General features: G+C 42.9%; 1 protein-coding gene across 1 annotated transcript; it reads left to right on the top strand.

Annotated features, from left to right (window-relative positions):
• Positions 1-4,434: 4,434 nt before the first annotated feature.
• Positions 4,435-12,024, top strand: IFIT3 (interferon induced protein with tetratricopeptide repeats 3). The gene is made up of 2 exons (XM_003922417.3): positions 4,435-4,552; positions 10,035-12,024. The coding sequence occupies exons 1-2, from the start codon at positions 4,548-4,550 to the stop codon at positions 11,563-11,565; spliced, it is 1,536 nt and encodes a 511-aa protein (XP_003922466.1). The 5' UTR covers positions 4,435-4,547; the 3' UTR covers positions 11,566-12,024.
• Positions 12,025-12,618: the final 594 nt, after the last annotated feature.

The raw sequence follows: 12,618 nt of genomic DNA on the forward strand, positions 1-12,618 counted from the left end.
ATTTTAGTCATGGTTTTAAACAATGTACTCTGGCTAAGCCACTGCAGTTGTCAAGCTGTTAGGTTTCATTTTTCTCCTCCTGAGGATTCTAAATCAGTTTCACTTTTCAGTTTCCTCTTCCCTGCCCTAAAGGCAATTACTCAGAAACAGTGAGAAAACATCAGCTGATGCATTCCCCATTCTCCCACCCCTTTTTATAGTTTCATCAGTATGTAATTGAGGCAGACAGGAAGACTTCTGAAGAACATCAGCCTGGTCACCAGCGTTTTGGAACAGCAGAGAAGCAGAGGGCAGTAATGAGGATCAGTGAAATAAGAATGCATAATCATGATTGTTTTTGAGTGTAAATTGTAAGCTGAGCTTCTTAGCGTGCAGGCAAGTTCCTGAATTGTTCTAATGTTTATAGATAGAATATGTCTTTATCAGTTTGAGCATTTAAAAGATCTTTGAGGCTTTTTTCCCTGTGATTTTTTCTGGTGCACACACAGTCTCCTTAAGTTTCTAAAACTGTTCCCTAAGGAGCTATGTAAGGGGCAGGCAGAGTGGGGAATGCATCAGCAGATGTTTCCAGAGCTATTTCCTGCAATAAGAGGAAGGATTGGCAGGAGCAGAGTGCTTCATTCAGCCACAAACTTTGCTGATTCAAGGGTAAAACTAAGGGAATTACTCTTTGTGGGCTTTTCTGTTATTGTCATTTTGTTTGAAAAGACTAAGTCACGGGTTTTTTAATTGTAATTTTTAAAGGAGGCATTTATTTTCAACAACTATTATGAAATATAAAATCAGTACTGCAAACCCACTCACGAAGAGGGCAATTTTGCCCTAAAATGTTGCATTACTTAAGGTGGGAAGTAGAAGAAACAATTCTTACAAATGGGCGTTTTTGTCATTTCTTGTATAAAAACAAACCCAAAGCTTAGCATTTATTTTTATTGACATAGTGGAAGCTGGTCAGCAGCAGAAAATAATTTCTCCTCAAAAATGTAATTAATCTCTTATCTAATACTGGTCTAATCTCTAATGATGGAAAGCAGATCTGTGGTTGCCTGGAGGTGGTAAAGATTGAGTAGGAAGGCTCCCTAAAGAATATTTTGGAATCATAGGAATAGTCTATAGGGAGGTAATGGCAGTGGCTACATAAGCATAAACATTTATCAAAACTTATCAGACTATACACTGAAAATGCATGCATCTTGTTGTATGTAAAGTATAATCTCAGAAAACTTGGTTTTTAAATATAAATATTGACCTCCTGGAGTTTAGGGAGAACTAAGAGAAAAGGATGTGTTTCCCACCAAACATCAATGGGGAAGAAGTGAGGAGGTGAGATTGCCATGGAGGGAAGACCCCATGGACCATTCCGGGGGGCAGAAAAGGAAAACTGGATTCCCTACCTTCTGCCAAAAAGACTTTTAAAAATGCTCTGCAATGTCATGTTTGGGGATGGGATGGGCAAGAGGAATTCACTGCCAAACACCTCATGCTAACCCTTTTATATAGAGTAAGTTTCTGGTCAAGAGTGATGTAAATTGTGTCTGTGTGAGTGGGGTTGACCAGAAAGCCAGGCACTAACCAGCATCTTAGTAGTCCGCTTGCAGGAGAGGTTTTACAGTGTCCTGTCTTTAAGTGTGTCTACAGCCATGGACCTGAGGAGGTCTGGCAGGGGAGCGATCTCTGAACTATGCTGGACTCAAGTTCACATCAAGGTGCTCCTATTTCAGGAGGCCGTAGGAACAGGAGGAAGTTGGGCTACTCTTCCCCAGCAGTGCTAAAAATTTCCAAATGGGAAAATCACCTGGAGAACTCCCTGGCACCTGCCAGCTAATGGGCATCCTTCTCTGCCCCATCCACTGAGGAACTGTTACCCCCTTGACACACTCACAAATTCACTTAAAATTATAACACAAATATATTAATACCAACAATCATGGTGGTAACATTTCTTCGTGATCTGTAGTTAGTGGGCACTGTGTTAAGTGCTTTTTACACATGACCTCATATCACTTTTCCAACAGCCCTGGGAAGTAAGAGCTATTATTTCTATTATTAGTCTCATTTTCTAGATGAGCAAAATGGGGCTTAGAAGGGCAAATTACTTGCCCAAGACATCAGATAGAGAGCAGGTGTCAGAGCAGAGTCATTAATGGAGGCACCAAACTCTATTGCTGATCATCTGACTCTGTGCCCAAAGGCCAAAAGGTGAAAAGATCTTAATGCTTTCCACTATGCTCACTTTAAAGAGGGGGCCAGTGACGGGCTTCCTATCTGGAGAGTGAGGGCTGGTCTTTTATGGTTACCCACCCCTTAGAGTGGCCAAAGCCACAAGAGCTGAACTCAGATCTTGGAGGAGGGTGAAAGTGGATCTCCCCAGGGTATAATTTCTATTATTTGGATGGAGGGAAAAAGGAAACTCATCCTAAGGCATTTTAAGGATATGGGAATGAGGCTCAGTGATGTGACTCAAGAACTAGTCAAAGAGGTCACTGAAATCCAGGTGTCCTGTGGTTTTTTACCTTCACTTGAGATTGTCTGATAACGCTGTCCGATAATTCACCACATTAGCTCCACAAATAAAGGGGAAAGCTGCTTTTTAAAATACCTCTATGACAGCACTTCTCAAAACGTGGTACAGGAATTCCTGCCACTGAATTTCCAGGGCACTTGTGAAAACACAGGTTTCTAAGCTCACATCAGATTCACTGCACCAGAATCTCTGGGAGTAGGACCTTGTAATCTGTACTGTCAACATACAATAATCAGAAGGCTCAGGATCCAGTTAAAAGAGTGTATTCAAGTGAAAAGTTGAGGGCAGCAGTCCCAGGAGTAGAGCTATACCCAAGAATGGTGAACAGTACTTCCAGTGTAGAGAAAAATGAGGGCTGTTTACATAGGCAAAGACAGAGGTGTGGAACAGAGTTATAACTTTTGTTGTTGTTGTTGTTGTTATTGTTTTTGAGACAGGGTCTCACTCTGTCACCCAGGCTAGAGTGCAGTGACCTGATCATGGCTCATTGCAGCCTTGAACTCCTAGACTCAAGGGATTTTCCCACCCCAGCTTCCCAAGTAGCTAGGACTATAGGAGCACGCCACCACACCTTGTTAATTGTTTGTATTTTTAGTAGAGATGGGGTTTCGCCATGTTGGTCAGGTTGGTTTTGAACTCCTGACCTCAAGTGATGCACTCACCTTGGCCTCCCAAAGTGCTGATTACAGGCATGAGCCACCATGCCTGGCCAACATTTTCCACACAGAGGCTAACATATAGATAGTTTGATTGGCTACTATTGATTACAGTCCAAGGGAATTGCTTAATATTCTTTTGTAAAGAGGTTAACATGGTTGGTGGCAGTTGCTATGCCCCTAATCCCAACACTTTGGGAGGCTAAGGAAGGCAAATGCTTGAGCTCAGGAGTTGGAGACCAGCCTGGGCAACATAGTGAGACCCTGTCTCTACTAAAAATACAATCATCAGCCAGGAGTGGTGGCATGTGTGTATAGCAGGCATCCCCAAACTATGGCCCACGGGCCACATGCGGCCCCCTGAGGCCATTTATCCGGCCCCCCGCCGCACTTCAGGAAGGGGCACCTCTTTCATTGGTGGTCAGTGAGAGGAGCACAGTATGTGGCGGCCCTCCAATGGTCTGAGGGACGGTGAACTGGCCCCCTGTGTAAAAAGTTTGGGGACGCCTGGTCTATAGTCTCATTGACTGGAGGTTATTTTATTTTTGTTTTTTTTTTAGGTCTCACTTTGTTGCCAACACGGGTCTCGAGCTCCTGCACTCAAGCAATCCTCCTGCCTCAGCCTCCCAAAATGCTGGGATTACAGGCTTAGTCACTGTGCCCAGGCACAAGCTTTGCTTTATTTTAACATTCTTCCCACCCCTGAAATGTGAAGGAGGGATTTCTTCCTTCACATTACACGCATACAATGAAGGAAGCCTTATATGCATGAGGTAGGAGGATCACTTGAGGTTGGGAGGCAGAGGTTGCAGTAAGCTGAGATAGTGCCACTGCATTCCAGCCCAGGTGACAGAGTGAGATCCTGTCTCAAAAAAAAAAAAAAAAAAGGTCAAAATCGAAAGGGGTCTAGGTTTTAATAAAGATAGGGAGTCTGGTTAACGTGTAACCTCTCACCACACAAGTCAGAAAGCAGCAGTCATACACCTGAGAATAAAAAACAGTCGTGTTACGAGAGTCAGTTTTCAGGGCTTAACTTTGCCTCTTGACATAATAAATTTGGAAGGTTCTAAAATGTTATTTTCTCTTAACAGTGCCTTTTTACAACTTTCAAACCACAGTTTCCTGAATCTGTCTGGAACATGTTCCCAGCGTGAGTGAGCTCAGTTGTCACAGATTCAGTTTCAGTTTCCCCACAACAGGCATCTTCATAAGGTTTCATCAGTTTCACTTTCCTTTTGCATTTCATAAAAGCACAGACCGAACAGCACCCTGGGCAGAAACCTCTTCAGCATTTGCTTGGAACCAATAAGCTAAAAATAAAAGCAACCAGGACCCCAGCTTTTCGGAACTGCAGGGAAACAGCCATCATGAGGTAAATAGTTCCTGCTTTTCTGATAGGAAACAGAATTTCTTATATATAACTTCCTGACTTACGCTATTTCAGTGTTAGCTTAGAGATTAAATATGCATTTATCTAATTCAAGTATAAGCCTATCTTACCAATTTGTGCATTTTTATTTCTGTGTGGCTTTTTGTGATGTATAGAGTCAGGCAGCCAAAGAACACAGGGAAATGGGAGTTGGGAGCTGGGAAGGGACCCGGCATATTGAGACAGCCCCAAGACATAGTCAGTTGGAGCATAACCAGCATATGTGCAGGACAAGCTGCCTCAGAGATTTCCCTGGAAATGCCCACTGTTACCACTTTAAGAAGGCCACTTTCTGAAAATTTCAAGATTCTACTCTAATGGCTTTGACTGGGAAGGAGATGCGGCATCTACCCTGGAGTCTGTGGGCAAGACAGGAGGTCATGATCTGGGTTAGGTGAGGGATTGTACCTAGGTTGATTCTGGGAATTTCCTAAGGACCAGCAGTGCTAACTTTAATTGCTTTAGTAAGCGAAATCTCATGTCTGCAATCTGAGGCCATGGGAAATCTCTTTCTGCACCCAAGGGAATCCTATCTCCCTAAGGTATTCTAGGTGCAGACCATCCAGGTAGGACTGGCATTCTACTCAAATTTCACCTGAACCTAGCTATTCTTTATATAAATAACTGTAGGCATCATTATACCTGCCTGCCTGTATTTCCTTTAAATATCTCAGTTGATTACTGTTAACTTATTTATAGATATAAGGAATATTTAGAGTAACTTTCAAAAATGCATCTGAGGTAAATCATTGAGGAAGCCTTGGCAATTTGAGTATTTGTTTTAAGAAGATAATAGTTGTAAGGTTTATCGCCAATGTAAAATGAGGAAACTGAGGAGAGTATGACAAAATGAGAAGCCAATTTATTCACCTCCCGGGCGAGGTTCTATGGTCCAGGAAGGGGCCGTAGAAGTCATGCCTAGCTGCTTAGGTCATGGGGTTTTACTAGGGTGGAAGGCGATTGATTGGCTATCAGGGAAACAAAGCAAAGGCAATTTTATTGGCTGTCAGGAAGCAGGAAGTATCTCGAGCTAGTGGTTATGGGTAGGCAGGCGGGACCTTGGGCCTTGATTGACTGTTGGGGAACAAAGTGAAGGCAACCTTACTGGCTATTAAGAAGCAGGAAATGCCTGGAGCTAGTGGTTATGGGTAGGCGGGTGGGACCTTGGGTCTTGATTAATGCTGGGGAAACAAAGTGAAGGCAGTCTATTGGCTATTAAGAAGCAGGAACTGCTTGGAGCTAGCGGTTATGGGTAGGTGGGCTTTCCAGGGGCATACAGAGCAGACTGCTACCGGGCAGGGTTTGATGGGGCTTCTTTAAAAAATTCTCCTGCAGGGTTTATCAACAGTGGGCTGGAGGTTGAATGTATAATTTAGTGCTGAATGTGGGCTTGGGTCTGGTATGCGGAGGTGGGTGCAGGGAAGCCATGAGGCAAGGCCAGATAATGGGCTTGGGTGATGATGCAGTTATCAGGCGCGGAGAGAGATGGATGTGTCCATTTTAACCCTCTGTGAGGCAGCCAGCCTTACAATAGTATTATAACGCAAACCTCCTGAACTCTGGCTCTGGGGTTCATGTTTCTTCTTATCCAGATCTTAGGCCTCCCAGTCCGATATATTTTGCTCCAAATTTTACTTCAAGGAGAGATCAGGTATCAAATACTTCATCAAATTGAAGACTTTAGGGAGTAAGGCTTAAGAAAATCAAGGGAATCAAGGGACCTGAATTCCACTTTTCAATGGCTTTCATAACCATAAAGCCACATGAATCATTGGCTGTCTTCAACGAATTGCCCCACGTTATCATTAAATGTCTCAACCTGGCCAGTTCTGGCATGGTACAGTTTTGGTAGGGATGGAATATCCCTGAGAAATCCATATTCAGCAATCTTCCACAAGTCCAGAAATGTTGTGTGCTTTTCTGCTTGTCCAACACTTTCTTGAGAAATTGATATCTTCTGAAGCTGATACATGACAGGGTAGAAACATGTTTCATATTGGAGGGAGAATCTTGAGCTATAAGTGCTTAAAATTTAGTTTGGTAAGATCGTGGTACACCAATATGTCAAAGCCCTCTTGCCTCCAAAAAAAAAGAAAAGAAAAGAAAAAGATAATGTCATCAGACATACAAGGTGGTTTCTGGTTTTGCTGAGGCAAACACATCCAACATCATCTATCATTCTGCAGGTTCACTCTATTATTCACTCTATCATCATCTATCATTCTGCAGGTTCACTCTATTAATTACTAGAGTGTTTGGCTAGTATTTTCAAGCACCTATATGTACCTACAAATCTGCAGAAACATTGTAGTCATCTGAAACTCACTATTTCTCTCCTTCCTCCTAGTCTTCCTAATTCACCCATTAGCAAAATGAACTTATGTTTTCATGACTTTATTATGACTCAGTGGCATAACAGATATAAGCACAGTTCAATTATCATTGTCATAACTTACTCTTAGTATTCATTTTTTAATAATTGCTAACTTGACTTTCAGCTTGTAGTCCTTCATACAGGGTAGTTAGAGCCCTCAAGTGAAGCCAAATTGGAAACCCCTAGGGCCAAGCGTGGTGGGTCACATCTGTAATCCCAACAATTTGGGATGTTGAGGAAGAAGGATTGCTTGAAACCAGGAGTTTGAGGCCACTCTGGGCAATATAGTGAGACCCTATCTCTAGAGAAAAAAATGGGGAGGAAGGGAGGAAAGAAGGAAAATAGGGAGAGAGGAAGAGAGGGAAGGATAAAGGGAAGGGAGGGAGAGAGAGAGGGAGGGAGGGAGGGAGGAAGGAAGGAAGGACCCTAGAATGGTAGAATCGACAGGGAAGATACTGACACTGTAACCCTAGACAGGGACCAAGAAAAGGAAAGGAACTGCCCCCAAATTGAGGCAGCTACATAAAGAGGCTAATCTGGATATAGATGGCAACTTCCCTCCTCACTCTCACTGCCCTGAGTTGATTCTGCATCTCTCACTATAAAGCATTTCATGTGCAATCATATTGGGTCAAAAATGGTTTAGATTAGTGTTACTAGAGAGAGAGACATGTAGTATAATAGATCAGTGCACTTGCAGTAGCAGTGTGGGGGCCAGTGCTGGTCCATGGTAAATTGCAAATAAAGTCAGTGGCTCCTTACAGAATCAAATGCATTCAATTTAGAGAACTTTGTTTATTCTGAGATTACTTTTTCAATGACAATGAAAATTCTTTCTTTCTTTTATATCTTTTACAATAAAACATTGGTCAAAATAGATGGTTGATGTCTTTTTGGATACATTAGCAGCCCTATTTGGTTCATAACTTTTCGATGAAGTTGTACTTGTCTGTGAAATCCAAAATGAGGACAACACTTGGTTTAATGATTTCTGGAGGTTCTTTTTTTTTTGAGACGGAGTTTCGCTCTTGATACCCAGGCTGGAGTGCAATGGCGCGATCTCGGCTCACCGCAACCTCCGCCTCCTGGGTTCAGGCAATTCTCCTGCCTCAGCCTCCTGAGTAGCTGGGATTACAGGCACGTGCCACCATGCCCAGCTGATTTTTTGTATTTTTAGTAGAGGCAGGGTTTCACCATGTTGACCAGGATGGTCTCGATCTCCTGACCTCGTGATCCACCCACCTCGGCCTCCCAAAGTGCTGGGATTACAGGCTTGAGCCACCATGCCCGGCCTTTCTGGAGGTTCTTTCCAATCTTATGGTGCCATGAATCTACTGGTAAGAAGGAAGAAGCACAAACTCCGAGTCTGGAACATACAGCCCAAGCCCCAGGCAAATGTAGATATGGGAACACACTTTGAGAACTCTTGCAATTTATCCAGCTAAATAAGGCAAGTGATCTCCTTGTGTGGTAGGGAGACTACTTCAATCACACTTAAGCTGAGCCCCAGGGGGTCTGTTTGCAAGTGGTGGAAAAGATGAAGGAAAAAATACCTAAATCACATAACATGTTGGCAGACATACCTGGGCTTTTATTTCTTTACATGTCTCCTAACAAAACTGCAAGCACCTGGGGGGCAGAGAAGGTTGGGATAATCTCTATTTTTCCTAGTATCCATAACATCTAATAAAGTGACAAAAAGAGGTAGCCCAATTGGATAGCTAAACAAACCTTACCCAAAATGTACAAGGACTGAGAACTGGCTTGGTTTGTATGTATGTATGTATTTATGTATTTATTTATTTATTGAGACAGGGTCCTACTCTATTACCCTGGTTGGAGTACAATGTTGTGATCTTAGCTCATTGCAACTTCCACCTGCTGGGCTTAAGTGATCCTCCTGCCTCAGCCTCCTGAATAGCTGGCAATACAGGCATATACTACCATGCCTGACTAATTTTTGTATTTTTAGTAGAGACAGACCTTCCTCATGTTGTCCAGGCTGGTCTCGAATTCCTGGGCTCAAGTGATCTGCCCACCTTGGCCTTCCAAAGCGCTAGGATTACGGGGGTGAGAGTCACCACTCCTGGCCTGACTTGGTAATTGAGCAGAGTTCTCAGAGATCTCAGTTCCTATCACTGAAGCTGTCTTCTTATCCATCTTACCTCACCTATATCTGCTTATACAACATAAGAGATGTGTTTTGTGGGTGTCTGCACAGAGCATAGCTATAGAAAAGTGAATGTAGGAAGCAACTAACAATTTTTTCAACCTTGCAATGATACAAAAATGACACATTCATTCTTGTTTTTCCCTTACAATACAGTATTCAATAAGTTACATGAGACACTCAACACTTTAGTATAAAATCAACTTTGTGTTAGGTGACTTTGCCCAACTTTAGGCTAATATAAGGGTTCTGAGTGCATAAGCTATGGTGTTTGGTAGGTTACATGTATTAAATGTGTTTTTTGATTTGCAGTATTTTCAATTTATGATGGGTTTATCAGGATGTAACTCCATCCATAAGTCAAGGAACATCTGTATATAAAGAGATTTATTATGTGGAATTGGCTCATGTGATTATGGAGACTGATAAGTCCCATAATCTGTTGTCTGCAAGCTGGAGACCAAGGAAAGTAGAAAGTTGATGGTGTAGTCCCAGTCTAAGTCTAAAGGCCTGAGAACCAGGCAAGCCAACGGTGAAAGTTCTAGTCCAAGTCTAGTCCAAGAGCAGAAACAGACCAATGTCCTAGCTCAAGCAGTCAGACAGAGGGAGAATTCTCCCTTCCTCTGCCTTTTTGTTCTATTAAGGCCCTCAACGGAATGGATGAACACCCATCCACTTTGAGGAGAGCAATCTGCTGTACTCAGTCTACCAATTCACATGTTCATGTCTTCCAGAAACAACCTCACATACACATCTAGAAATAATGTTGGATCAAATATCTAGGCATCCTGTGGCCCTGTTCAATTGACATACAATTAATGATCACAGGATGCAATGCTTGGCAGTATACATCACAGTGACCATGTTTATTTTCTCCACAGTGAGGTCACCAAGAATTCCCTGGAGAAAATCCTTCCACAGCTGAAATGCCATTTCACCTGGAAATTATTCAAGGAAGAAAGTGTCACAAGGGATCTAGAAGATAGAGTGTGTAACCAGATTGAATTTTTAAACACTGAGTTCAAGGCTACAATGTACAACTTGTTGGCCTACATAAAACACCTAGATGGTCAAAACGAGGCAGCCCTGGAATGCTTACGGCAAGCTGAAGAGTTAATCCAGCAAGAACATGCTGACCAAGCAGAAATCAGAAGTCTAGTCACTTGGGGAAACTATGCCTGGATCTACTATCTTATGGGCCGACTCTCAGATGCTCAGACTTATGTTGACAAGGTGAAACAAACCTGCAAGAAATTTTCAAATCCACACAGCATCGAGTATCCTGAGCTTGACTGTGAGGAAGGGTGGACACAGCTGAAGTGTGGAAGAAATGAAAGGGCGAAGGTGTGTTTTGAGAAGGCTCTGGAAGAAAAACCCAACAACCCAGAATTCTCCTCTGGACTGGCAATTGCGATGTACCATCTGGATAATAACCCAGAGAAACAGGTCTGTGACAAAGTTTTGAAGGAGGCCATAGAGCTGAGTCCTGATAATCAATATATCAAAGTTCTCTTGGCCCTGAAACTGCAGAAGATGAATAAAGAAGCTGAAGGAGAGCAGTTGGTTGAAGAAGCCCTAGAGAAGGCTCCTGGCCAAACAGATGTCCTCCGCAGTGCAGCCAATTTTTACAGAAAAAAAGGTGACCTGGACAAAGCTATTGAACTGTTTCAACAGGCACTAGGATCCACACCAAACAATGGCTACCTCTATCACCAGATTGGGTGCTGCTACAAGGCTAAAGTGAGACAAATGCAGAACACAGGAGAATCTGAAGCTAGTGGAAATAAAGAGGAGATTGAAGCACTAAAGCAAAATGCTATGGACTATTTAAATAAAGCTCTTGAGAAGGGACTGAATCCTCTGAATGCATACTCCGATCTCACTGAGTTCCTGGAAGCAGAATGTTATCAGACACCATTCAATAAGGAAGTTCCTGATGCTGAGAAGCAGCAATCCCATCAGCACTATTGCAAACTTCAGAAATATAATGGGAAGTTTGAAGACACTGCTGTCCAACATGGTTTAGAGAGTTTGTCCATAAGCAAAAAATCAACTGAGAAGGAAGAGATCAATGACCAACCACAGAATGTATCTGAAAATCTGCTTCCACAAAATGCACCGAATTATTGGTATCTTCAAGGATTAATTCATAAGCAGAATGGAGATCTGCTGCAAGCAGCCAAATGTTATGAGAAGGAACTGGGTCGCCTGCTAAGGAATGCCCCTTCAGGCATAGGCAGTTTGTTCCTGTCAGCATCTGAGCTTGAAGATGGCAGTGACGAAATGGGCCAGGGTGCAGTCAGCTCCAATCCCAGAGAGCTCGTCTCTAACTCAGAGCTCCTGAACAGAGGAGAAAGGAGAGAGGAGAAAAACAGAACTTCAGAAGCCTGCAACGGTGGTTGTGAGGGGTAAGAGGACAGGAAGGCAGGGGGTCCCAACCCGGGGTTGCTGAGCAGGGAAGTTATGCACGTTGCTTGAAGGTACATTTTTAAAGAGTTGTTTTCTCGTGTTTGTTATAGTTGATTAGAGTTACATAGTCAGAAGGGCTTGCAACTGGTCACTAGTAGCAATAAATGCTTCAGGCCTACGTGATGCTTAGTTCTCAGTTCTCATTCCGTTCACCATATAACCCTCATTCCGGCCCTTCCTGCCAAGGGTCATAAGTGGTGACCACCTAGCAACAAAATTCGTAGTCTCAGCTCATTTTTATCCAGCCTTCCAGACCTTGAAGATTAACTTTTGACTAACCCTGAAATATCCCTTGCCTCACTTATGGCTTCAGCAATGTATTTATATGTATTCTTGATAGCAATACTGCAATCAATATGTATTGATAGTAATGCTACAATAAATCTAAACATTTCAACTCTATCAGAATAGAGGTAATTGTGTGGTTTGTGTGTGGGACTATGACAGTAATATTAATTCCCAAAGTTTCTCCTACTAGGGACAATGGGTAATCACTAAACCATACCATGCTATTCTCAGCATGTCCATTTGAGCCCATTCCTCAGAATGCACACCCTCCCACTGTAGCCAGTCTATCCTTACATTATAGGAACTATGACTGTCTTTCCAGCTCAGGAGTCCTAGCTAAACCCCGTGTCCAGTTAGCAGCTCAGTTGACAAGGTTGCTGTGAGCCCAGGTTAGTGCCCAGTTGACAGGGTTGCTGTAAGCCCAGGAATAACTGGGCGAATGCTTCCCTGACAGAGTGTGAGGGACACCAGTGTGAGGCTGGCCAAAAGGGCAGAGATCCATCCAGGTCTACAGCAGTCCCTTTCAAACTGCCAGCATTTGACATAGTGAGCTCCATCTGTTCAGGTAAAAGTCAGATCTGGATGGCAAAGGTCTCTTAAACACATAGGGAATAGTCTCCTTGGACTTTAAGATTTTCACCTGCAGCTCATTTTTAATTCATTCATGAATGTAATATCTAGTCACAAGGGTGTAAACAGAAAACTAAA

The sequence above is a fragment of the Saimiri boliviensis genome, chromosome 12 (genome assembly GCF_048565385.1).
Source record: "Saimiri boliviensis isolate mSaiBol1 chromosome 12, mSaiBol1.pri, whole genome shotgun sequence".
NCBI lineage: Eukaryota > Metazoa > Chordata > Mammalia > Primates > Cebidae > Saimiri > Saimiri boliviensis.